Source organism: Poeciliopsis prolifica, unplaced genomic scaffold (assembly GCF_027474105.1).
Source record: "Poeciliopsis prolifica strain line A6 unplaced genomic scaffold, Auburn_PproV2 SCAFFOLD086, whole genome shotgun sequence".
NCBI lineage: Eukaryota > Metazoa > Chordata > Actinopteri > Cyprinodontiformes > Poeciliidae > Poeciliopsis > Poeciliopsis prolifica.
This window is the reverse complement of record NW_026562461.1, coordinates 142,047-169,390: the sequence shown is the minus strand read 5'-3', so window position 1 is coordinate 169,390 and position 27,344 is coordinate 142,047. Positions and strand designations below refer to the sequence as shown.

Sequence of the window (27,344 nt, the reverse complement as noted above, 5' to 3'; positions counted from 1 at the left end):
CGCCATTGAACGAGAAAAGAAAATCAACCAAACAATAACGCTACTGGCTTGTAATACGTCCTCCATCCTGTTGAGTGCAGCATCACACTGACAGACTTCAGCCGAGGAAGTGATCTGTGTTGCTTTCCTGCAGAAGTGACAGTTTACTCAGCACCGGGGAAGCAAACAACTCACTGATTAAAGTTTTGTGAACAGTACGAACAAGTTGTGAACATAGACCACAGTTTATATTTGTCCTGTGACGTGTTGGTTGTGAGCACAAGGAGAAAAAGATGGGCCGTAAAGTGACTTTGTCAACATGCTCTTTAAATCAGTGGGTTCTAGACTTTGAAGGCAACACGGAGAGAATATTGAAGAGTAAGTGGATTTATTTCATTTACTAGATATGTCTGGTTAAGAATTAAAAGAGGAATAACTTGATTTAGCTCGTTAATTCTCCTCTGATCCCGGATTCTTGAGCCTCAATATGCGCAGTGAGAAAGAGCAATCATACGACATCAGACTTCAGATATCTAGAGTTTTATCCAGAGAAAATGGATGCACAAAGGAATGTTACAATAAGCAGTCTCATCCAGATTATCAAAAGTCCAAGACGTGACAAAACAGAAATAATTGCACGAGTTGAAAGAAAGCAATTCGAATTCTCTGTTGCAAACGAAAACTTTTATAAGCCTGTGCCTTTCTCTAAATTTAAATATATGCATTAAGAGGTGTGTTTTTCCTTTATGGGGCTGTCTTAATGTTACTTTTATTACCTCTGCTAAAGAGCCCCAATGGCAGATATATGAATTGTCAAACTGGGTCTTTGCCGTACCAGGTGTCTCCTGCAAACCCTCCTTCGGCTAAATTTACGACTTATGCCTGTTTTGGTTTTCTGCCTCAGTGATTGAACTAGAACGTGTTTGTGTTTTACTGAAACAAAATCTAATGCTAAATACTAACTATAAGTTTGGATCTAAAACTAACTAATTCAAAACATGCTTAAATAAATATATTAAATTCTAGTATGGATAAAATTATTTATAAAAAGTTTTAAGATCCTAGTGAACTTTTGAACCACACTGAGGAATTTGTTAATTGCCTGGCAGACAGACTCCCTGTCTATAGATCAGTTAAGGAGTCTAGGTCTCTCTTTCTGTAAAACCCTCCTTATAGAATTTATGTAAGTTTCAGAGAATCACCAGCTGCCCCAGCCTGGATCTTTATCTAAGTTTGTTTTAACATAAAGGTTAGTCTGTGTACGATTGTGCTAATTTCAAATTTTTATTTTCAACAGTCTTTTACAACCGTACTAGATATAAGCCTGTATTTCAGCCCAGCTTCTGTCACTGGTGCTATGTGATGTACAGGAGCAACAGCACCCTCTAGTACACAGGTGTCAAACTCCAGGCCTCAAGAGCCTGTGTCCTGCAGTTGTTAAATGTGCCACAGGTAAAAAAATAAAAACACTGGAATGAGATGGCTTAATTACCTCCTCATTGTGTAGATAAGCTCTCCAGAGTCATGCTAATGGCCTAATTATTCTATTCAGGCGGGGCAGCAGAAGCACATCTAAAAGTTGCAGATCACTGGCCCTTGAGGACTGGCGTTTGACACCCCTGCTCTAGTGGGCCTGACATTAGAAATAATAGATGAACGGAGGGAAAGACGGTTCCTTTTGTCACCAAAAACATTTGGTGTGAAAGACCCAATCTATATATTTTACAAAAAGGCAAACATGTAAAATAACTAGCAAAAGCACCCTCAGTTCCCTTGAAAAAACAATTCTCAAACAATATTAACATTGTTTGTTCTTTTCTGAATTTAGTTTTTATAATTGTGTTTGTGTCCCTTTGTTGAGACGCAAAAAAATCCCAAGCTGTTACTTTAAATAGATGTATGTATTGTGAATGTGTGAGTATTGTCCCACCCTGATTAAGTTAGAACATTTCTGCAGTATAATGTCTTATAAAACAATATCCCTTGAACTTAATCAGATTCTGTCAAATAACAACCAGATCTTTAATTGATCTTATTGGGATTTTTAGGTCACAAACATGAAAAGTGGAACCAAAAAGACAACATCTTACTCATTTTTTTTATTTTCACATAAAAATCTGAAAGTTTTGGATGTATTTGTTTTGGTGCAGAAATATTACAGTATAGGCACCCAGGTTTTTTTCTACATGTCAAGGCAGTAATGCATCCTGTTCTGTGTGTGTTTCTGCAGGTATTGAGGTAGCAAAGGCAAATGGAGCCAAATATCGGCTGGGTCCAGAGCTGGAGATATGGTAGGAAGAAAAACGAACCAACATCAAGTAATGCATTATGTGCAGTATGCTCTACATTGAATGAGAAGTCACTAAATCTACATGCTTTTATAATGCAATCAGTGCTTCACATGGCCAACATGTCATATATTGAATCAAACCATTTTTATTTGATAGTAAAAAGCTAGAGTGCTGAAACAATGGATTTTTAACCATGGTGGAGGAGTTTCCCAGTCTCTTAAACAAGTGTGTCTACTATATGTCTAGCAGCAACGATATCAGCAGTGATCTTTTGTGGAGCAAGTGTTCTCTACTTTGATGGAGTGATATAGTTTATCACAAAACAGAGAACAAGGTACCAAACAAACTACCTGAATTTATACTGACCAATCAGAGGGCTTAGCTTCAGTTTTCATTTAGTTGTTCTTCACTTTGATAAAATCCCTTTTCTCTCTGTCTGGTGTGCATTTGACAGTGGGTATGGCTGTGCAGACCACTTCTACGAGTCAGACACGCTGCTTCACAGCTTCCAGGTCCTGAAAACCCTTCTGGAATCCCCGGTTACCCAGGACATCATCTGTGATGTGGGAATGTAAGTGTTAGCTTGAAATAGAGCAGATGTAAAATCGCTTCACTGTCGGACTCCTCCCCAGAAACGATGGAGTCGTTACTTCCTGAATAATGCGTCTCAGTAAATGAGGTTGAAGTCCGACAGTAGAACCAGCTTTGTCTTCTTTCTCACTCCATCTAGCTTCTTCATTCAAAACTGCAGATACGTCGCTCACAACTTCCTCCGCTTCTGTGTATTCAGTCTTGGTTGTTTGCAGTTTAACTTGCCCTCATTATTCCACAAGATGGTGCCAGCATTTGACCTAGTTGTTACAAACAAAAGCAGCAACGATCTGCACTGAAGTGGGATTTATAGTAGTCTACAAGAAATGTTTATTTTGTGTACACAGAATGAAAGTGCAGTTATTTCATCTACATCTACCTGTAAAATTCAGTTCTTCTTTCTTTGTCCAGCAAATTTTTAAACAAAATGTATAAATGCAGTAAGAATGAAATTAAACACCATGTTCCAGTATTCCTCTGGGAAGTTGGAAGACATTTCTGGAGGAAAACATAGAAGAGACCAGAGGTAGTGTTAATATTTTCTGTATTTGACTTTTTTTTTTAAACAACGGGAAACTTTGAAGCCCATCTGTCATTTGACAGGTTATAATTCACACCTTTGACTGGTTCAGACGGACAGACATTATAGACTTTATGCACAGAGGCAATTAAAATCAATCAATTAAAAAATCCTTTCTAAATATCAAACTTTGGTTGAAATGGCATGTCTAATTCAAGTCTCCATTACAGACCAGAGAAAACTAATATTAAGAGATTGCAATGTTAAGCTAAGCCATTTATAGTCTAAGCAGAGCAGCCAGCATTTTATCTTGAGGAAATAAATAAAGGTGCAGAAAAAGTTCATTAGACCGTAACAAGCGCAGTCCGCTGCAGAACTAATGTGGAAGCGGCTCTGTCACTTGGAAGGATGAAACTTCACTCATCCCGCAGGTTTAACAAATAGAGCTGTAAGACATTACCCTCCCATGCCCAGAAGGAGAGCGGCAGACGTAACATTTTTTTGTTTCTGGGAAGCGAAACCATGCAAAAAGATCCTCGTAAAAGTGCACACCCAGACTGAACTGGATAAAAATCTCTTGAGATCAATTGATCGGTTTGGATCAAGCTGATCCAACTGCTTGATCCAAATAGACAAATCTGAACTAGTGCAGATTTCTCTGCAGATACGAACCAAGAGGAATTTGTGAGGTTGTGTGTTCAGACCCCAGCTGAACGCACAGCCTGTTCAGGTGGGGCACAGCCGTTGTACTATGACGACTGTGCCATGTCTTTAATTTATTATAAAGTATTGGGGCCTCAGTCAGTGGTTTGTGTCAGTACAGAGAAAAAGTTATATGCATTAATCTTCATGTGTGACGGGATCTGGATTCAACTAGGCGAGTATTAAGTAAACCACTTAAAAATGCGGCTAAATGGCCTATGTTAATATGATTATAATTTGACTGTAAAAATAGTATACAACCTTTTTTTTTTAATGCTGCCAGTCAAATGATGAATAACAAAAAAAGAGTCTTGCGCGACCTCTGCTTGAAACTGTAGAACTCTTGAGACTGGGGCAGAGGTTCGCCTCCCAGCAGGATAGTGACAGTCTGAATGAGCTTCATCTATTTTGCAAAGAGCAACGGTCAGATTTTTCAGCTCTCTAAATGTGCTAAAGCTGGAAGAGACATACTTCAAATTTTATGATAATTGCGAAAGGTTTTGCATCTGTAGGCCCCAAGTATCAACTTAAGACCTGTATTTTAATTCTGTTTCCCAATTATTCACTTCTTTCTTTTAATCACAAAAAACATAGAAGTTTTGAAGTGAAAAAAATAGTTAAACTTTCAGGGTTATGAATATATTTTCAAGGCCCCATGTGTTACTTTCTCCTATTTTTCTCTCAGGCCTATCATGCACCATAATGTGCGCTACAACTGCCGTGTCCTCTTTCTGAACAGGTATGTCAGAGGTTTAGTCTAACCACAACTACAGTCTAGAATGTTTGTCACCTCTATGAGCTAGGTTCATTTTTTTCAGTGTATAGAAAAACCTATAAATTTGCATTCTTTTTGCTTCCTGTAGAAAAATCCTGCTAATCAGACCTAAGATGCTGATGGCCAATTCTGGCATCTACAGAGAGATGCGTTGGTTCTCACCTTGGAGTCGGTTAAGGTTAGTTTCTACTAATTAAATTTATTCGACACAATTTGGGGGGTTTTTTGTGTTGATTCACAGCAAATGGCCTCTCAATTCACTTCATGAAACAAAGACAGATTGATAGTCTTTGTTTGTTGGTCACACTTGAGTTTAATTCAGTTGGTTAAATTTTCTAAGGAAAGCCAACAGTTTTCTGCTCTAATAATAAAACAGTCTGACAATTACAAGTCAATGTACTTCACACAATGTATGATTACGTTAGTTACAGTATATATGCTGTAATTAAATACAATCATCTTTTAATTTAATTCTTCAAACATAATTTCTTTTAATAATCGTCTGCGTTTAATTTTATTATCAACCTTCAATTCACCTTTTTATTAATCATGCTTTCATTTCTTGATCTACTTTTTAGTACATCAAACTCTGTATCATCAATAAATCAAAATACAAGATTACTTATTTTATAATCATCAGTAAATCAAAATACAGGATTACTTATTTTATAATTATCAATAAATCAGAATACAAGATTACTTATGTCTCTCAGGCTTTTATGATCTGTTTTCTACGTTAATGTGGCTGCAAGGCAACAGATTTCACCACTTTATGCCAGGTTGGCTTATAGCAGGGCCCGGTCGGAACTGAAAAAAGGAATTAAGCAGGCCAAGCTCCAGTACAAACAGCGGATTGAGGAACACTTCATCAACAACCCCAGTAGCATGTGGAGAGGCATCAGGACCATGATGGACTACAAACACAGCACTCAGCTGACCAGCCGCGACCCTACCCTGCCTGACACCTTAAACAGCTTCTTTGCCCGCTTTGACACAGTGGGCAGCAGAGAAGCTGCACATCGACCCCGACTGGAAGAGCAGTACCAACCTCTCATCCTGCAGCAGCACCAGGTGACGTCCACCCTGAGGAGGATCAACACCCGCAAAGCTACAGGACCAGACAAGGTGTCAGGCCAGACGCTGAAAACGTGCGCCGACCAGCTGGCAGGAGTGTTTCTGGACATTTTCAATCTGTCCCTGCAGTTCACCATGGTTCCTGAGTGTCTCAAGTCTTCCACCATCATCCCTATACCGAAGAAGACGACCATCACCAGCCTGAACGATTACCGGCCCATCGCTCTGACCCCGGTGATCATGAAGTGCTTTGAGAGGATTCTTCTGAGGTACATCAGACACTTGATCCCTGCAGACCTGGACAGCCTCCAGTTCGCCTACAGAGCGAACCGGTCAACAGAGGATGCTGTCTCCATCACTCTGCACACAGCCCTGACCCATCTGCAGCATCCCAACACTTACGTCAGGATGCTATTTGTAGACTTCAGCTCAGCATTTAACACCGTCATCCCAGACAAGCTGGTGCTGAAGCTACTCCAGGTGGGGCTGCCTGCTTCACTGTGCCACTGGATCAGAGACTTCCTCACCAACAGGCCTCAGGTGGTGAGAATAGGTGGCTCAACATCGTCCCCACTGGTCCTCAACACAGGCACACCGCAGGGCTGTGTGCTCAGCCCAGCTTTCTTCACCCTGTTTACACACAACTGCGTTGCCATCCACCCCACCAACACAGTCGTCAAGTTTGCGGACGACACAACTGTAGTGGGTCTCATTTCAGACAACAACGAGACCCACTACAGAGAGGAGATTCTGCAGCTCACTCAGTGGTGTTCAGCCAATAACTTGGTGCTGAACACAGGGAAGACCAAGGAGGTCATTGTGGACTACAGAAGGTCCAGGAGGACGGGTCACACTCCCCTTCTCATAGATGGAGAAGAGGTGGAGCGTGTGGACAACATCAAGTTCGTGGGCCTCCACATCACGTCTGACCTCTCCTGGAATACCAACACCTCCCACCTGGTGAAGAAAGCACAACAAAGGCTCTTCTTCCTCAGGAAACTGAGGAACTGGACTTTCTTCACGGCTGCTCGTGAACTTTTACAGGGCGACGATCGAGAGCGTCCTCTGCCTCAACGTGACTGTGTGGTATGGTGGCTGCACAGCACTGGAGAGGAAACAACTGACACGGGTGGTGAGAACAGCACAAGGCATTGTGGGATGCCCCCTCCCAGACCTGGACTCTATTTACATAGGCCGGGTCAAGAAGAGAGCTGGATCCATAGCCATGGATTCCAGCCACCCGGGCCACAGACCGTTTGTGCCGCTGCCATCAGGCAAGCGGTACAGTAATATTCGGACTACAACAAACAGACTGAGAAACAGTTTCTTCCCCACAGCCGTCAGAGACATTACTCCCTGCGCCCCCTACCACACATATCATAACCTCACATACACCCCCCACCCCCACACAGCCATATTGTTCTGCACTTGCACTGTCACATCATCTGCACTTTACCATAATTGGACCTGCTGCTTCTTCTTTGGTGTGGTTGAGTACCTTTAGTTAATTTTAGTTGTATATATTATTATTATTATTATTGTGTGTTTGTTTATTTAATATTGTTATATTTGACTTTTTGCACGGGAGTTGCAATAGAAATTTTGTTGAATCCTGTTCAATGACAATAAATGCTCTTCTATTTTATTCTAAAGCTTAGGGATGCTATGGTGACCAATGTTGTGTGTCAGGAACTATCTCAGCCTGTTGTTCTACTCGCACACCTGATATTATAAATCTAATTCTTGTGTATTAAGACAGGTGGAAGAGTATTTCCTGCCCAGAATGATCCAGGAAGTAACCGACCAGGTACTGACTTATGACTGGTGATGTAATCTACTTTATGGTTTCATCCTTTCATTTCTAGAATGTTTTTGAAAAATATTGTTTTAATTTACCAGCTGGCTGGTGAGTCCTCAGAGCAGTTGTCATAACAGTTTCTGTTTGTCTTTGGTTCCTCAGGACACTGTCCCATTTGGGGACTGTGTGCTTTCCACTAAGGACACCTGTATTGGCACGGAAATCTGTGCAGAGCTCTGGAATCCCAATAGGTAGAACAGCTCAGACAGAGACACAATCACAATTGAAGGTCACTTCCTTCAATTAGATCAAATGGAGACATTTTGATTGGAAATTCAAATGTACATTAAAAGAAGAGACTTTTGCTATTAACCTGACTTTCACTTTAGTAAAATATATAAATCCATTTTTTGTAATTCTGAAGTGACCAACACTTCAAGATGTTTTGTTATTTTTTTCACTTCTCTTGATTCTGTTAGCATGTTTGAACAGGCAGGTTATGTGACTATGTCCAGCTCTGATGTACAGCTGTTGTTTCCTAAGTCCTCATATTCAGATGGGGCTGGATGGTGTTGAAATCTTTACCAACTCTTCTGCCAGCCACCATGAGCTCCGTAAAGCAGACCAAAGAGTCAACCTCATCAAGTCAGCCACCACCAAGGTAGTCACTCCACAGCAGACATGGAACAACAACTTGCTTGTTCACATAGAAAAGATTTAATGTAATAATACATTTTATCTCACTGACCTAAAAACATAGACATCAGAGTTATGTTCTGAGAAACTTTGTGTGTACTGCTTGACCAGTGTTGCAGCACAACAGTGGAGAAGAGCGACATGCTTGTTGTCTATACAGTGGTGAAGTTGTAAACTGTTAGTGTTGTTTCAGAGTGGAGGGATCTACCTGTATGCCAATCAGAGGGGCTGTGATGGAGACCGGTTGTACTATGACGGCTGTGCTATGGTGGCCATCAACGGAGGGATTGTAGCTCGTGGAGCACAGTTTTCCCTTGATGATGTGGTAGGCATGGCAATACGGTTCAAGAGGAACCTGCACATATATGATATCCTTGTGTGTGTGTGTGTGTGTGTGGGTGGGTGGGTGGGTGTGTGTGTGTGTGTGTGTGTGTGTGTGTGTGTGTGCATACATGCCACATGTATGTGTGGCATATTGTGTGGTTATTTTAGTGGAGAGTCCCAGTGTTTCCAGATTGACCTGTTCATGCTGCTGAGCTTTTAAAGTGTGCCATTATAACCTGGGAAGTTTTTGCTTTTACTACAGGAAGTCATTACAGCCACTCTAGATCTGGAGGACGTCCGCAGTTACAGAGGAGAACTCTGCCAGCCACTCATGGTTAGAAAACATGAGCTCTGAGTTTTTGGAAGCTGGAACCTGTATCTTGTGGTGGCTTTGTTTACTCTGTTTCGAACAGGTTGTGTCAATTCTGCCTCGAGGGCCTCAAACATTAGTATCAAGCTGATCAAATATTAATGACTTGATGTCATTAATACATCAAGTGTGTGCTCATTGTCAGTGTTTGGATGTTCTCCAGAGCTGTACATAAATCACTGACTGTTCAGTCTTCCTGACCCGTTCAGCTTATTTCCCACTAATGCTAAATAAGGCATCCACAAAATCACTACTGCTGAGCTTCTGAGCCACCAAAGGGCTCTCATCCTGGTTTAACAAAACTAGCTTAATTAAGCCTCAATTTGGTTTCACAAAAGCAGTAACATAAGTTACCATGGTGATTGATCTTATGCAATTAGCCTTCTCCTAGGTTAATGGTCGATCTCTTCAGTCAGCAGTCACACCACTCAGAAAACAATATGTTTTCTCTGTGGTTCTCTTGTCTTATTTGTCTTTCTGTTTGTTTGTTTGATTGTTTTTTAATCACTTTAATGTATATTAAAATGGCATTTACAACATAAATTAGTTTTAGTTTTGGCATATAATTAAACAAACGCACAGCTTAAGATAATACTTTTTTGATCATCTAAGAGATCAAAAAAGTTTGATTGTGTTTGTCCCAAAGGAGCAAACACAATCTCCAGCAAGACATTTTGTGCCACAGGCAGGGTTCACCCTGGACAGGTTGCCAGTCTGTTGCGGGGCAACACAGAGACAGACAGGACAAACACCCAAGGAAAACTTCTACAGTAATGTTTTTGGACTGTGGGAGGAAGTACCCAGAAAGAACCCACGCATGCACAGGGAGAACATGCAAACTCCATTAATCGAACGCAGGACCTTCTTGCTGCAAGGCAACAGTGCTACCAACTGTACCACTGTGCAGGCCATAAAATAAACATACAATTAATAATAATTTACAGTGATAGTCTTAAGGACTCATCGCTCAGCATATATACTTAACATTTAAAACACAGAGTTCTTGAGACTGTAATATACAGGTATTATAAAGTCTGATCTTGTAATCCCACATTTGTGAAATATCTCTCAGGCATTTCTCTGAACTATCGTGACTAATACAAGCGAAGTAACAAACATAAAGGCTAAAATCATTCTCGGCCCTGGTAGATTTTGCTTAAATTTCATTTTTTTACTTTACCAGCCTGTTTCTGCTCACTAAAAGTAATATTGATGTTTACTAGTGGCTCAGCCAGAGTCCTGTCTTGGTTTTGTGGAGGATTTCTTGAAGATCCCTGTGATTTATGCCATCTTCAGCCAGTTACCTTAATTTCAATTACATCATTCATGCTTTTTGTGTTGTCGTCAGTCCCAGAGTTACAACTGAATGGTACTTGTAATTGGTTAACACCTGCTTGGCTTGGTGAATGACCCTGCTCTTTGTCATGTTCTCTGCTGTAGGAAGGACAACACAAACCTTGCCATAGGATCAAAGTAGATTTTTCTTTATCAAGCTCAGAGGATGTCTATCTCCCCACTCACCAGCCAATACAGTGGATGTTTCATACACCAGAGGAAGAGATCAGGTATAAAGTGCCTTTTACTTGATTTATAAAAGAGTGAACTCTTCACAGACCGGATCTCTGGGTTGTTCAGTCTAGGACCAGCCTGTTGGCTGTGGGACTACCTGAGGAGAAGTGGCCAGGTGAGGACTGGAACATTCCTGATGGGATTAGTCTTAATGAAACCTAACGCTGCTGACTTCTGTTGTAGGGTGGTTTCCTTCTGCCTCTGAGTGGCGGCGTTGACAGCTCCTCCACTGCCTGTATCGTCCACTCAATGTGTGTGCTGCTGTGCCAGGCTGTGGAAGACAACAGTGAGTAATAGAAGAGTCTCCTGTTTCACCGTAACTAATACAACTTTATAAATGTTGTCCTGCTAAAAGATGACATTCAGTTAAATGAAGAACTAGGAGTATGGTGAGGTTATGTGATGATAATGACTCAGGAGATCGCCTCTCCTCGGGCACTTCACCTACTTTGTCTGTTGAAGTTTTGAATCTGTGTGTTTCAGATGAGATGTAAGATAACACTGTAGTGCTGTCAGTCCAAAACTGTGAGTCTTGTAAATTGAGTTGCATTTCTTTCCTCAACATTTTATCCATTTTCACAGCAACAACAGCAGCTGCAAGTTCCATTCTTGGTATTGTAGTCTGTTTTATTGGTGCAACATGGGCCTTTCCGATGATGAAAGCAGAATGGAATTTTCCGTCTTCATTCTTTAGGTTCAAATAGGTGACAGTCCCGTATCCCAACTCACTTGCATCGGAGAAGTGATGCAGTTGAGCAGTAATGGCAGACTTGAACTCAGGTGGTTTTATACATCTGTTAATGCTAAAGCTTGAAAGCAAATCAAGCTCATCCAACCACCTTTTCCATTTCATGGCAAATTCTTCAGATATTTCTTCATCCCATCCAAGTTTGTTCTTGCACATTTGTTGGAGAAGGGTTTTTAGGAGAAGAGTGACGGGTGATAGAACTCACCTCGTCTTGTCATTGGTTTGGTTTTCACATTGATAGTAAATGTGAAAGCATCACTTTCGGTGCACCATTGAACTCCCAGAGCTCTTTCCTTAGGTAATGTATCATTACTTAGGTCCAGATCTTTGAACTTCTTTGCTCTTTCTTCTTCAGAGATGGTAGCCAACAACTCCCGACTGTTACTTGCCCATTTAGTTAGATAAAACCCTCCTGTGGAACACAATGCAGTTAACTCTTCAACCATAACAATTGCTTTTGCAGTGGTATCCACAGCCTTCAGGCAGTCATCAACATAGAAGTTATTTAGTACAGTTTCCACTGTTTCTGATGATGATTTGCTTTGATTATCCTCAGTTGTTCTTCTTAGTGCAAACATAGCACAACTAGGTGACGATGTGGCACCAAATGGATGGACAATCATCTTAAACTCTTGTAAGGGTCTTGAGAAGTCCCCTTCAGGCCACCATAAAAACCTCAAAAGGTCTGTGTCTTCATTTACAACCTTAACTTGATCATACATTGCTTGAATGTCTGCCGTCATTGCGATTGGTCCCTGCCTGAACCTAGTGAGGACTCCGATGAGGGAGTTAGCAAGGTCAGGTCCCTGTAGCAGTATGTCATTTAGGGATGTTCCTTGAAATGAAGCAGCACAATCAAAAACTACACGCAGCTTCTTTTTACGAGGGTGATACACACCATGATGTGGTATGTACTAAACCCTTCCATCCTGTCTGTTGCATTGTTGATCCAGTACCTGTACTGCATAACTCATTTCCATCATATTTGAAATAAATGTTTTGTATTCCTCATGGAACAATGGGTTTCTTTGAAATTTTCTCTTCAGATTAAGTGCACGTTGTTCAGCCAATTTTTTGTTGCATGGCATTGTGACAGACTCATGTTTGACAGGAAGTTTCATACAGTAATGACCATTGATAGAACTCAATGACTGACTTACTTTTTCCATGAAAAGGTTGTCTTCATGAGACAGTTCCAACTTGTCATCACAGTTTCTTTCAGGGAAGTTGTGGTTGTATTGTTGCCTTGTGAGTTCTTCTATTGTTTTCAAATTGACTCTGTTGACAGTAACCTGTTGTTGCTTTTCCATTTCTGAGCAGGCTCAATTTGGCTCTCTAAGGGGTCCATTTATTATCCAACCCAGTGGTGTTCTCACTGCATGTGGTTCGTTGTCCTGGCTATTTATCACTTTCCAGGGTTCCATGGCTTTGCATGCATTGTTTCCAATCAAAAGACTCACGTCAGCATTTATACATGGCAATTTGACATCCTTCAGGTATGGCCACTGATCCAGTTCTCTCTGCAGAGGGATGTTTGCTTTGCTCACTGGTACCTCCTTTTGTGTGAATACTTTTGGCAAGTCGATAAACATACAGCCTTCAAGACCACTCACTTCCAGGTCAGTCAACATGTAGCTATCCACGCTGGACTGTTTATTCAGAGTTGTAAGAAAAATCTTTGTTTTTCTACCTGTGAGATTGAGCTGTCTTGCTAAATCCTCAGTACAAAAAGTACCAGAACTCCCTGGGTCAATAAAGGCGTAAGTTTCAACCATTTTTGAACTTTTCTTTGATTTGATTCTTACAGGCACTATTGCAAGAATACTGTCTTTATCCCCATTCAAATAATTTTCCTTAACCACTGAGGCAAGAGCACTTGATGAAACCTGTGGTACATTTTCATCACTGGTTGATTCAGGTGTATTTTCTTCAAATGTCTGTTGCAAAGCTACTTTTCTTGAGGCCATCTCCTTTTACACTTTTGATCTGTGTCTTTATTTTTTCTCCCTTTTCTGCTGGTTGAGAGGGGTTAATATTTCCAAAAAGTGGATCTGTCATAAGCCGAGCTTGTTTGTCAATGAAAATCACCAAGTCTACGAACTTGGCTCGTTTTTTACATTTTTCTTGTAATTCGAATGCGTGTGCTCTCCATTTTTCTCGAATCGTATATGGTAGTTTGGATGCCAAAATTCTTAGGTTGACAGGATTGTCCATCTCATCCAAGTAGTCAATGTCTTCCATAGCATTACAACAACTTGTAAGGAAAAGAGAAAAAGAACTCAATGACTTTCCATCTTCAGGCTTAATTTGAGGCCACTGTAAAGCCTTGTCCATATAAGCTGAAGCAATCTGAATCTCATTTCCATATTGGAATTGTAGCAACCTCATTGCTTCCTGAAGACCTCTGTATGGTGGCATGTGTTGACAGCTCCGAACAAGATCTCTGACTTCACCTCTTGTGTACTGTTCTAAATAATGCAGTTTATCAGCAGGGTTTTCTGTCCTTGTTTCAATCGCGTGATTGAAAGCTCTCATGAAAGAACGGAAATGCAATGGGTCACCATAAAAGATAGGAACATCAACTGGAGGCATTTGAGAAAGTTGTTGCTGTTTAACAAGAAGTTCAGTGATGTCGTTCTGTTTTTGCATTACTTTGCAGAGTTCCTCCATATTATTGCTCTGCTGTGTATTTCCATGTAATAGTTCTGATGAGTGAACATCAGTGACATGTTGGGTTGACTGAAATACATCATCATGAGAATTTAGTTGATGTTGTACATCTGGCATGCAGGGATGAGGCTCGTTTTCACCTTCCCTTTTGTGTGTGAAGGTTTTGCTTTCAAATGTTCTAACTCTGCTAACAGGAGCTTCATAATCGTCATAAACCTTCACCTTGGCAGTCCCTTCTGCTATGACAGTTTCAACATGTAACTGTTCTTTCTTAGCTTTTAACTGAGCCTCTTCTAATTCCAACAACTGCTTCTTTTTAAGTACAGCAGCCTTAGCGAAAAGTGCAGCTCTTTTCGCTTCCTCCTTCAAGCGAGCTGAAGATGCAGATGATGTGGATGAAGAAGCACAGGAACTGCCACTAACTGATTTTACTTTAGATCCAGTCCCTTTTGATCTTTTCTTTAACACAGAAGCATTAGACACACTGTCCATAGGACTCACTTCAACATCTAGCTGACGTTCATCTTTGGTTTTCCTTTTCTGTTCTTTGATCCATGTTTCTGTTTTTTCCAAAATAGACTTAAAATTATTATATTTTGGTCGAAACCAATATTCTTGGTCAACATGGTGTTCATCTTCATGAAGAATTTCCAGAACTGCCTCATTGGAATTACTAAACTCTTCAAGAAGTGTTTGAAATAATGGTAAATGTTCTTCTTCAATCTGGATCAAACTTCCATCATTTTGCAGTAAGCTTTCAATCTCCTTAGATTTAGCTGTTACCTGTCCAAGTTTGAATCTTCTTACGTTGATCAGTTTATGGAGTTTAGAATCCAGAGCCTTTTCAGTGAGCTTTGGCGCCCTCTTTTGGTCATCTTCGGTCATTACAACGTTTACGTCTGGCTCATCCGCCATTATGACCTTTTCACGTTTTAAACTTCGTTATCACGTTCCACCTCGGCTTCAACAAACACACAAAGTCATCCTTCTTGCCACAGGAGTGTAACAGTTTTTTGACTTATGTAGTGGCTGCTACTTCGGTCATTGTAAATTACCGAATTGTTCAACTAGCTTCAGTTATCTTTCCTTTGTTGAGGTTCATTTGCTTAGCTTGACGCGTTTATGTTCCACAGTTTGCTCTTGTGCATCTCTTCGTGAATTAAAGAATCACTTACAAAAATCCACACAAAGTCTGACGAACGACGAACTTTACTTTTCTTTGAGAGGATGATACAAAGTAGGATTCCTTAATCTTGCACAGCATTCCGCATTTAACGGTCAAAAAACTGTGTAGAACTAGTGAAACACAACATAACATATTCCCATTTCTTTCTGCTCTAACAAACAAAAAGCACTTTTTTACGTATTTTCACTTACGTCCATTAGGTGGCGCTTTTCAACTAAAACATAATAAAATGGAAACTTACAAATAAGAAAATATCTAAACATGCAAAAAGCATTCACAGTCTTGAACAATGTCACAAACTGACGTTTTTGGCTCTTACAATGTGTGTGAATAAGTAGGGCTATGAAGTCTCAGTAAAAGGAACAGTTTGTTTGTTTTACTTTACACATATGTGTTGACAGAAATCCTATTTTTGTTCTTTTTGTTCTTCTGTGAAAAAAATAGCAAATAATACTCTGTTCATGAAAATCCGCATAGTTAAGCATACTTCATTGCGCTTCATAGATGCATGTCTGTTGTTAATTTAGCCAAATAGCAGTGAGAACCAGGAATGAAGCTGTTCTCCTCCAACAAACTTTCAAAGAATAATTCTCTTTTGACTTTGGATTGACAAGTCCTAAAAGTCTGAAACACTTCCCTGACCTCCATGAGCAGAGGAGTTTTGTGTGTAACAAGAACATGATCCTTCATGTACTTCAGTGTTAAGACATTCATTCACCGTCTATTCCTGCTTGTCCTTTCTTAGTACCTATCGTCTGTGGTCATTGGGTGATGGGTGGGATACAACATGGCCCAATGATCGCTTTGCCAGACCATCACAGAAAGACACATAGGACAAACAACTAAAGCACAATTTGGAGAGAACAGCTAACCAACAGTTAGAAGAATGCTTAACTTGAACATGTTGCCGCAGTTATCCTGAACATATCTACAGAGACAACATTAAGTTTGAGACATTCATGAGCTGCTTGCATTTTGAAAATATTATATGAAGCTGTGTGGCTGTCACTGGAGTGAGCTTTTCACAACTTTACATCTCAGTACATTCTGCATTTTAGAAACCATGAAGGCAGTGAAACTTTGTTTGGTTGTTTACACACTGACTGACTTTCAGTCTGAGGTTCATCTTAGCTCCCTTAAAGACCATTTCTCAATGTAATGTCAGTAAACATTTTCACAGAGGGCCAAACAGAACAGGAGCTATCTGTTAAACATGTTTATTTAAAATGATGACTTTTCAGACAGCCAGGTGCTGGAGGATATTCGCAGAGTGGTTGGAGATGACTCCTACACACCGCAGAACCCAAAGGAGTTGTGTGCTTGCCTCTTTACCACCTGTTACATGGCTAGTGAAAACTCCTCCCAGGATACATGCAAAAGAGCCAGGGACCTGGCTGGGGAGATTGGAAGGTAGACTTTCATCAAAATGGTGAATTTTGTCTTTTATATTTTGAACTCCAGCTTGGAATAACACACAAACTCTTGTATCTGAGAGCAATGTCTGAGAGATTGTCTGTACAGTTCCTCTTAATTTTTGAGGAAGAAACGTTGTTCTTCATAAATATGTCTGTTTTTCTTTTTTACGTCTCTCTTGCAGCACACATGTGAATATTAACATAGATGTGGCTGTCAAAGGCATTCTGGGTATCTTTTCAGTGGTAACTGGTCGGTGGCCACAGTTTTGTGCAAACGGTGGAAGCAACAGAGAGAACCTGGCTCTGCAGAATGTGCAGGTGAGACCTCTCCTCATGCGCTGCTGTCTCATTATGAGTCATCAAGGAACTGAATGTTGTAGCCCTTTTTCTTGAATTGGGTTCATTCTTTGCTGTGACAGTTTAACCACGATGTTTGCTCTGATGCTGGTAGATCTGACCATTGAGTGGTTTCATAATGACTTTGTTTCCTGTTGAGGTGTGAAGAAGACAGAATGTTGTTCTACACGTTCAAACTATGGTGCAGAATATAAATGTTGTTTCTTGGTAACAGAATTAGCCTCACATTTTCAACTACAGCATCAACCAATACTTTATTGCAATATAATAGGAATGGCCAAAGACTGCTGTCTTAGTAAAATTCAAACTACTTTGGACCAACTAATACTATTAAAGTTCAAATACAACTACTGACACAAAAAGTTTGCTGAATAATTAATCTGCATATCAAACACCTCGAAGCACAAGGCAAACATGTCATATTCTTAAATACAGAATCCAATTCAGTCCAATCCAAAACAATCAACCACCATATGATTATAATGGTCAGCATTAGGGTAGCTTTTATATCCGCAGATATAAAATCTTGCCTGGCAACTGAAAGTGACTGGCTGCAGTCCTCAAACTCTTAGAAGTGGGAAATGAGGGTCTCTGTTGTAGTCAACCCTCAGTCAAGGAAACCAACAGGACTTTCAGCCACAACTGGCAGAAAAATAGGATGCAAAAAAAAAAAACATAAGTAACTCATAAATGTTTCAAGACCTGCAGTAAGGAGGCACTAGTAGAAAAATGGGCTGCATGACGGAGATGCTAGTGGAAAGCCATTATCACAAAGAAAAGCCATTGGAACATTGGGATTCTACAGAAGAGAATAGTCTGTTTAGATGAGGGCAGAACTGAAAATTTTTAATGTAATCTGGAGGAGATGGTCTTAAACACCCTCCCCAAAAAACACAGTGACAAAATTGAACTCTACTGCTGGAAACACAATTGATGTGGCTGTCATTGTACAAAAGGTACTGGCAGATTTGCATAACTGAAGGATGAATTGAGAAATGTAGAACTTCATAAGAATCCAAAGATGACAACAGTGAATCTTACCACATAATACAATACCCCCAGGCAAAGACAAGTCTTAATTGGTTTCAGAGAGAAAACAAAACCACTGGAACCAAACTTGAGGTTTTGACCAGAAGTGTGTTTGTGCCGTTACCAGGCCCGGGTCAGGATGGTTTTGGCCTATCTTTTTGCCCAGCTGAGCTTGTGGGCCCGCGGTAGGCCTGGAGGATTGCTGGTTTTGGGCTCAGCCAACGTCGATGAGAGGTACAATTACAAATGACTGGAGTGGTTGATACTTTGGTTTACTGCACATAATTTGTATTGTAGCCTACAAAGTTTTTGTGCTCACAAATGATCCAGACTATATTCATTTGATAATGCCAGTTGCATAAATGATTAAATCTCAAATCCGTTGCTGTACGTGATACAAAAATCTGATGCAAAATGCATCTGAAAATTCCAAACGGTAACATCTAATTATTTGGATGTTATTTGGATGAACTTTAAACAGGTTCCCTGTTTAAAGTTCTTTTAGACATTAACCAGGTTGTTAAAGCGACTCTGACAAAAGGCAGAAACAGAGATGTAGTTTCCACAGGGTTTTAACTTATTTTAATAGAAAAAAACAAATCAATCTGAAAAAGAAACAATCTATCAATAGACAAATCCCCTGGGATATGAAATAGTCAACCCTTGTGTAATTATTAAGTTTCCCCCTCATTTCCAGAAATTCCTCTTGGCGTCTTTGCTATGACAGTTTAACCACGGTATTTGCTCTGATGCTGGTAGATCTGACCATTGAGTGGTTTCATAATGACTTTGTTTCCTGTTGAAGTGTGAAGACAGAATGTCGTTCAAGAAGACAGAATGTCGTTGTGTTTTTGCAATGCATGCAGCTGTGCATGCATTGCACAGCTGCATGCATTGCTACTACAATTTGCGAGTTGTCAATTAAGCAGTTCTCATAAAAATAAGTTATGCTTACACATTTAAGCGTTCACATCACTTGGAAAATATCAAGAAACCGATTCCCTTGATATGTTCAAGTAAGAAGAACCAAAAGTGTTAAATTATTGAAACAAAGAGCCAACAGACAACAGTTTGAATGAAAAAAATGTTTAATAATTAAACAAGTTTACAATGCATGCAGCTGTGCATGCATTGCAAAAACACACAATCTTACCAAGTATTTTTGGTCTAGTTTCTAGTGCAAATATCTTAGTACATTTTAATTAAGACAAAACTAATTGACAAGCGACTTCTCAACAGGATACAGAAACTTGTTTTAAATAAATAATTCCTTAATATTTATGAAAAAGTCTGACTTCCACTGGCAGATTATTTCACTGTAACATGGAAAAAAATGCTGTTTTTCCCATGTTAAATAATTTCTACTGCTCAGCCTTACAGGATATTTCACCAAGTATGACTGCTCCAGTGCAGACATAAACCCCATTGGTGGAATCAGCAAGATGGATTTGAAGAGCTTCCTTGCTTACTGTGCAGAGCAGTTCCAGCTTACCACTTTGAGAGGGTGAGAGGAGTTCAGGGATCCACTTTAAAGAAGATTTCACAAAAACAAGGATCTGTCAGGAGTGTGTATGCATCATCCTCAGTGTGTTTCAGTTTGTGTGTGTGTTTTTTGTGCTGTGCAGCATCCTGACTGCTCCCCCCACTGCTGAACTGGAGCCTCTGAAGGACGGACAGCTATCCCAGACAGATGAGGTACAGACTGACACTTGCAGAAACAGCCAGTGTATTAGTCAGCTCTTTTTACTGTATTCTTTAACTAGATTTCACTGCTATAATGAACCAACTGGCCTCCCTTATCATTCAAACAAAACTTCATAAAATTACTAAAATCTAAACTGTCTTCATTTTGCTATTTACATGAATCAGAAAGATACACTACAGTTTAAAGCTGTTTAGTATTCATTTCTGCCAAGCGTTGCTTGATTGTACTTTTAGAGAATTCATTGGGAATAAATATATATATATATAATTATGTTAATTAATTAATTCTAATTAATAATAATTATGTCATGGAGAACGTCAAGGTAATAGTTTAAAACGAACTGCGTTAGCTCTGGTTGCACAGCTCTATGTGAACCACAGGAGTAACTTGAAGTCACACTTTCAGAGGTGCGTTGAGCGAGCGGTGAGGATTTATATTTGTGGACAAAACATTATGTGGCCTGTACATCTCAACACGCTGCCCAGCCACCTGTAAAGTCCCTGTATGGTCCTGGTGGTTCGGTGTGTTAGTGGTTAATGAACCAGTGCTAACCTCATTATGAAGAGCTTTCGCGCTCTCCTCATAGTCACGCTTCACGCTGGTTTTATATTATTTTATCAATATTTTTAGTACAATTTTTCCGGTGACACGATCCATCAAACCGTATCAAATGCTTTGTCTACTTAGTCAGCCAGAGTTAAGGCGCGTTTTTAATCGAGATTTAAAGGAAGTCAGTGTTTCAGCTTTTTTGCAGTTTTCTGGAAGTTTATTCCAAATTTTTGGTGCAGATGCTGAATGCTGCTTCTCTTTTGGTTCTGCACTGTAAAATGTAATTAGTTCACTTTACTTAAAAAAAGTTAGGAAACTGATTGCCTCAAAATCTCCAAGTAGCTAATTAATTTTAAGGTGTTATAGCTATAAATGACTATGTTTAGACCACTCAGATAATGGCAGTAAACCTGAGTACTGTTAACTCAAAATCATGAGTAAGGTTGACTATAAAATGTAAATTATGACTACTACAATTTGCGAGTTGTCAATTAAGCAGTTCTCATAAAAATAAGTTATGCTTACACATTTAAGCGTTCACATCACTTGGAAAATATCAAGAAACCGATTCCCTTGATATGTCCAAGTAAGAAGAACCAAAAGTGTTAAATTATTGAAACAAAGAGCCAACAGACAACAGTTTGAATGAAAAAAATGTTTAATAATTAAACAAGTTTACCTTAAATATAGGGTTCTCAAGTGTGGTTACATACACACTAACCTGGAAACAAAGTTTTCCATAGATTTTTTTTAGGAAAAAAAAAATGACATGACTTTTTTTCTAGGGCAGCCTTCAATCTAATATTGAATCCTTCAAATGGCCCCCCGTTTTTAAAACTTTGAGAATCCCTATTTAAATGTCTTTGTTGACTGCTGTGAAACAAACACTCAATTTTCAATAATAGAGCCTAACATTTATCATAACATCAAAAAAGTGAATAGTGAAGTAATGTTTCTCCTCATTAACATAAAACCATTTAGTAGTCTGCAAGTGCAATGACGCTCCCTCCCACAAAAAAGAATCAAACAAGAAATAAAAATCACTTTTCCAAAAAGGGTAAAGGTATCAACGTTGATCCATAATGTCACATCACATTCACTCATTGCATCAGAAGATTTTTGAGTGATTGTATTTTCGGTTTTAGGGATTTATGTCCAAGTGAGAGAAGCACCCTTTGGATGAAATCAAAGGTGTACTTGTTGAGTGTACTCCAAATTCAGAGCATAAATAAGTCCAAAGAGAGAGCAGATGGCATGTGGAAGATTTCCAAGGTCATTCATGACAAGACTTTCTTCCAAAATGATGGATGAAGACTCAAGGTGCAGTGAGTCAAGGGAGGCCTGCCTGTCCTCAGGAATGATCGTCAGGATCCCAATGGAGGTGTGAGACACGTCTGGGTCTTCGCAGTCCCAGCAATAGAAGCAACATCACAATTACATATCAACGTAGCACTTTACAGCTGTCCCGCCTATGGCAGTCCACTCATCATCAGCCTTCTATGACAGTACAGCGAGCGCATTTCCCAAGAGTGTCAGTGATAATAAGTGTTGATGATGTTGGAAGGGAAAGTTCACAACATTTTTACATGTTGCATTTCATCAGCAAAGTGAAATTCATTGTACTTTTTTGTTCTTGATGACATTTGGGTTAATTTTGTGACGCTAGAGAACTGCCACTGAAACCTTTGGAAAGACAGCAGAGAACCACTAAAAGTTTTCTGATTGGGGATATTTCATCAGTGCATCATGTAAGAAGTACAGTAGCAGTGATTCAGGCCGAGTGAAAGAACAGTAACTAAAACTAAAGCTATCAAAGTCACAAAAGGAGCAGAATTAAGTGTGGAATTATAAAAATGTAATAAAGATGACCTACAAAGCATGTCTTGATGAAGACTGTGTTTTCATCTCCAAGGATCACAGGGAGGCCAACGAGCACTGCCATTTGCTTCGCAGTAATATCCATACTCTGAAAAATCATATCAAACACACATCACTCCTGTGGTAAAGAAGAATCAATTAACAGCTTCTCATACACAGTGGGGTTGTGTATTGTGTTCCCAACATGATAATAAAATATTGACTTTGTTGCAGATACATCTGAAGTTTCTGGCCAACACTTCCCCCTTTGCCCTTGAAAATCTCAAAGAAGTGAGGGGTGTATTTGTCAAGTTCTGTGAAAAGTTCTGAATCCAGGTTTTTGCTCCACAAGCGACAGAACCCTGTCAGAATCTGAAAGAAACGTATGACAAATTAATATTTAACATATAGAGATGTTGGACCTCTCATGACTACTTTTCACTAGCAGGACACTGAAACTAATTCTGTAAGTTAACTAGAGACAAGAGATATTTCAACGTTGATTCACTTATATTTTGCTATCTCTGTTGGGCACGCGCCCATAAAAGACCACTGCTGTTTTTTTTTTTTTAATATTAATACTACCATTTATGGTTAACTTGACAGGGAACAAAGAAAAAGGCCTTTCAGTGTGGTTGAAAGTTAGCAGGCAAGCTTTCAACCACACTGAAAGGCTTTTTTTTATCCTGCCAACATCTTTATCTTTATCCCGTTTCCTTTTTTTGTTTTGCACCCCGGACAGCTTTTTTCCTCTGCCGCTCCATCTTGTTGCCACTAAATAAACATGATATTTTCGACTAACGTTAGTTCCAGGCATCGCTAAATCATTTCACATGAAGTTAACCTCAAAACCTGGACTTACGGATGAATTATACGGCCGAGATAATGAATATATGTTTGCTAAAAACCAGTGGAACTTACCATGACAAAACTTGGCTGCAGGAATCGCCGTATTGTTGACAGTTCGGCGCTTCTTTCAAACACGTCGTCAGTCTTCAGTGGCCAACTGCGCATGTGCGTTCAACGAGAGCTGCCGAATGATGCCGAAGTCCTTTTCTGCTAGTTATGCAGATGCGTCTTGCTCACTCATAACTCCAAGTTCGGGTTACTTGCTGATGATGAGTTTGATTACTTGCCTCAGTAAAAAGTTGTCTTTACTAAGTTTAGGTTAGTATAGTCAACAGAGTAAGCTGGAATGAGTTAAAGTCACTTTTCTTTTAGAGTAAGATATACTATTACATTTTACAGTGTGGTTCTGGGAAGCAGAACAGATAAACCCATGGATGCGTTTCTCTAGATCTGGCTGAGGCATAAGTCCTTCAATCCTGGAGATGTTCTTAAGGTGATAGAAGGCCGACTTTGTAACTGTCTTTATGTGGCTTGCGAGGTTCAAGTCCGAGTTCATCAGTACTCCCAGGTTTGGGGCCTGATTGCTAATTTGTTGTTGTAATAACTGAAGCTGTGCATTGACTCTAGATCGTTCCTCTTTAGGTCCAAAAATAATGACTTCAGTTTTGTTTCTGTTCAGCTAGGGAAAGTTTAGCTAATATTATTTCCTGTTATAACCTGAGCTAGTGGGAGCATATAACTACTGAATAAGAGGGGTCCTAGGATTGAACCTTGGGATACCCCACATCTGACCTTTAACCTCTTTGATGAGAAGTTTCCAATTGAAACAAAGAAATCCCTATTCTTTATGTAAGATTCAAACTGGTCGAGTACCGAACCGGAGAGTCCAACCCAACTCTCCAGTCAATTCAGTTATATGTCATAGTCGACAGTGTCAAAAGCTGCACTGAGGTCCAACAGAACCAGCACTGTGGTTCTCCCACAGTCCATATTTATATGGATGTCATTGAACACTTTTACAAGGGCAGTCTCCGTGCAGTAGTGAGCACGAAAACCAGATTGGAAAGAGTCAAAGCAGTTGGTCGTCATGAGGAAGCTGTTTAATTGTTTACACACAGTTTTTTTCAATAACTTTGCTGATGAATGGGAGGTTGGAGATCGGCCTGTAATTCTGCAGTAGTTCTGTCCAGATTGTTCTTTTTTGCTTGGTTTGATAACTGCTGTTTTCAAAGCCTGGGGGAAAACACCTGATGTGAGTGATGAGTTTACTATTTGGATCAGATCAGTAGCAATAACAGGTAGGATTTCCTTAAAGAAATGTGTGGGTAGGACATCCAGACAGCAGGAGCTTGAACTTAATTGACTTATAATTTCTTCTACGGTTTTATAATTAAGTAGTTGAAAATGGGTCATTTTTCCTGTATTTGTTTTGCTTGGGTACAGCAATGGTTCTGGCTTTAGAGTCAATGTGCAGATTAATTTTTTAAAATTTTCTCTGAAAAGAAGTTGGAAAACTGGTTGCAGATTTAATGCAGATTAATCAATCAGTGTGGTGCTCGATGCCAGTCTATCCATTTTTTCCCCTTATCACTCCAATCACATTGGATTAAATGTTCATATCTTCTGTCTACTTAGACTTTACTGGAAACCCAATTTGAAAGACTTCCATCACAAGTCTTGCTGATGTGGTTTACATGTGTGACATTCTTGTTTCTTCTCCTTCCTCAGTCAGACATGGGAATGATGTATTCTGAGTTATCGGTGATTGGAAAGCTGCGTAAGATCTCAAAGTGTGGACCCTTCAGTATGTTCTGTAAGCTCATTCATCTGTGGAGGGATGTCCTTTCACCTACTCAGGTTAGTTGGCTACTAAGCTGGTTAATGTGCACACTGCACAACACAAAGGATCTGAAAGCATTATATTACAGTAAATTTACTTTGTGACAAATTTCAGTTTAATTTGCATCAACCAAACAGCAGGACGCAAAAATGATAAATTTCCAATGTTGAATTAAAAAAAAAAACATGAATATCTGAGTCAGCAGAAGTCTTAAGGACTGACAACAAAAACAAACCTCAAATTCCAGATCGCATTTCATACATTTAAAGGTATGAACTCTGGATGAACTCTTCTAATTCTTGACATTTTTAAGTTATTTTGTTCATTTGTTTTAGAATTTGGAAACGTCCCTTTTGGAACAAAATGAATTTTGTGTCAGTGCAACAGCATTAGTGTTTACTTTGATAGATTACAAGAAAATCTGACTACTGAAATCTTCAGGGTTTCTTTAACCCCACCGGCTACTGGAAGGCATTCTGCATCAGTTTGGCTCCTCTGTGCTCTGGACCCGAACAGCTGCTTGTTTGTGCAGGTGGCTCAGAAGGTGAAGCACTTCTTCAGGATGTACTCGGTGAATCGCCACAAGATGACCACAGTGACTCCTTCCTACCATGCTGAGAGCTACAGTCCTGATGACAACCGCTTTGACCTTCGACCTTTCCTCTACAACACACACTGGAACTGGCAGTTCCAGTGTATCGATAACCAGGTAACACACCATGATGACCTTCTTATAGAACAGTGGAGATAACTTTTGCTGAAGCACAAGTTGCCTAGCAACCTTTGTGTCTGTGTGTGAATGTGACTCTAAAGTGCTTTGAGTGGTTAATGAGTACAAAAATTCTATATATCTTCAGTGCATTTAACATGAGTCCATTTGACTATCCTCCTTACACTAGATAAAAACAGTAATCTTATCTTTAGGTGTGTTTTCTTCTTTCCATCTTTCTGCAGATTTCCCAGATGCCAGCAAGCCCAGCTGACAGGGACCAGGGAAGGCTTAAAGAGTAGAAAAAACCTACATCCCTGTTCTCTCTGTCCAGGGTCTGTTTTCATCTCTGCAGTGGCTCAAATCTAGAACACATTTTCTCCAGCTGTTTCCAAAGTTCAGGAGCTCGCCATGTCTGAACACATTAAAAACGTGTTAAACATTTTAATGACAAGTGTCATTGGATTTTCAGAGATATATCGTGTTCTGAACCAAAGCAATGCCACCAGACAGCTAACTATAAAGACTCAGGTAGCCTTAGCATCTGGTATTCATCAGGGTCTTCCCTGTTAGCACACACAGAGCCATGTCAGGTTATGGTTCTGAAACATTTTCTTAAACTGTTATTACTGAGATGCCACCACAGCTTAGATTCATCCCAGTGTTATCTTGATTATTTTTCAGCTACACAACTCTTGATGAGCTTAATAATGCAGCATATATCACTGAATTACTGATGTACATTATCCTGAAATTATGCTTTTAATTTCCAACTGAAATTAAAGTTACAATTACCACTGATGGAAACCTTCGTTCTCTCTCTGCTGCACCCAGAACCGTGTTGGTTTGACCCGTTCTAGTTCCACTTTTCCATTGACTGATGCTTTGATGTGTGCTTTTGGTCATAATGCAATCCATTGATCAACAGTGATGCGTGGGTCATTTGACAGCATTGTTTTCTTTTCTCATGCTGGAGCCTGTGCTTCTGCTGTTTTGTGTTAATTCTCTGTAGGGAATATTAATGGTGCACTATGCAACAGAAGTGGAAGGTACTATTATAAAAATAGTTAATTTTCTGACATAGTAACATCAACTCTGCAGTGTTAATGTGAAGTTCATTTATATAGCACTTTTTGCTGTACAAGAACACGTATGAAAAATATAAAAATCACAATGAAGATGATCTAGAATCTAAAAATAAAACTAAACCATCCCAATAGAAACGTTGCAGCATCATACCTCAATTGAAAGCCAACAAATAAAAGTATGTTTTAACAAGTAATTTAAAATGATCCAGACTGAGGGCAAATCTAATCTGGAAGGGTAACTTATTCCAGAGAAACATCCAAATACACACAAATAGATAGAAAGTCTTCTCAAAGGTCTTGTAACCATTAAAACTGGGGAGATTTTGGGATATTTTCAGGAGACTTGTTGTAGCTGTTGAATTTTTCATAAGTAAGTTAAGGTGAAAAGGAGGCTTTATGGATACAGAGGAAGTTCAGACCATCTCTTCCATCCATTATGATGTCAAAGGAATTATCACACACTCCATCATCTCCCAGACAGAAATTTAAAGAGGAATAGTTTAACCGATTTAACCAGGTAAGATGCCTGAGGAGTGGTCCAGAAAAACTAAGGCTTAAAGAACCACAACCAGACAATTATCAGAAAAATTCAGATTCCAACTCTAATTCCGCTCCATTAGTTATGTAAAACCTGAGTATGTTAGGCTGCAGAT

At 39.6% G+C, this 27,344-nt stretch overlaps 1 protein-coding gene and 1 long non-coding RNA gene across 3 annotated transcripts; one reads left to right on the top strand and one right to left on the bottom strand.

Moving 5' to 3' along the window:
* The first annotated feature begins 119 nt into the window (after positions 1 to 119).
* Positions 120 to 26,410, top strand: nadsyn1 (NAD synthetase 1). 2 transcript variants are annotated; one of them, XM_055022422.1, is made up of 21 exons: positions 120 to 357; positions 2,210 to 2,270; positions 2,725 to 2,841; positions 4,769 to 4,822; positions 4,947 to 5,036; positions 7,688 to 7,739; positions 7,893 to 7,981; positions 8,274 to 8,391; positions 8,620 to 8,751; positions 9,013 to 9,084; positions 10,561 to 10,685; positions 10,756 to 10,804; positions 10,873 to 10,975; positions 16,535 to 16,703; positions 16,891 to 17,026; positions 18,222 to 18,328; positions 19,467 to 19,598; positions 19,720 to 19,789; positions 24,783 to 24,911; positions 25,427 to 25,603; positions 25,849 to 26,410. In XM_055022422.1, exons 1-21 carry the CDS (start codon positions 273 to 275, stop codon positions 25,903 to 25,905), a joined length of 2,124 nt encoding a protein of 707 aa, XP_054878397.1. In that variant the 5' UTR covers positions 120 to 272; the 3' UTR covers positions 25,906 to 26,410. The 2 variants fall into 2 exon arrangements, with proteins under 2 accessions (XP_054878397.1, XP_054878398.1); XM_055022423.1 differs by lacking the exon at positions 9,013 to 9,084.
* Positions 21,019 to 23,197, bottom strand: LOC129353186 (uncharacterized). Its single transcript, XR_008604988.1, has 3 exons — positions 23,127 to 23,197; positions 22,222 to 22,577; positions 21,019 to 21,748 (listed from the first exon to the last, which is right to left on the bottom strand). It is a non-coding gene; the product is annotated as an uncharacterized LOC129353186 (long non-coding RNA).
* Positions 26,411 to 27,344: the final 934 nt, after the last annotated feature.

Excerpts from the sequence above, each read along its gene's own strand:
- nadsyn1 (XM_055022422.1), top strand. The coding sequence starts at position 273 with ATGGGCCGTAAAGTGACTTTGTCAACATGCTCTTTAAATCAGTGGGTT. Across the intron at positions 9,085-10,560 it reads AACTCTGCCAGCCACTCATG|GAAGGACAACACAAACCTTG; the intron begins GTTAGAAAACAT and ends TCTCTGCTGTAG. Across the intron at positions 18,329-19,466 it reads TCAGCCAACGTCGATGAGAG|CCTTACAGGATATTTCACCA; the intron begins GTACAATTACAA and ends TCTACTGCTCAG.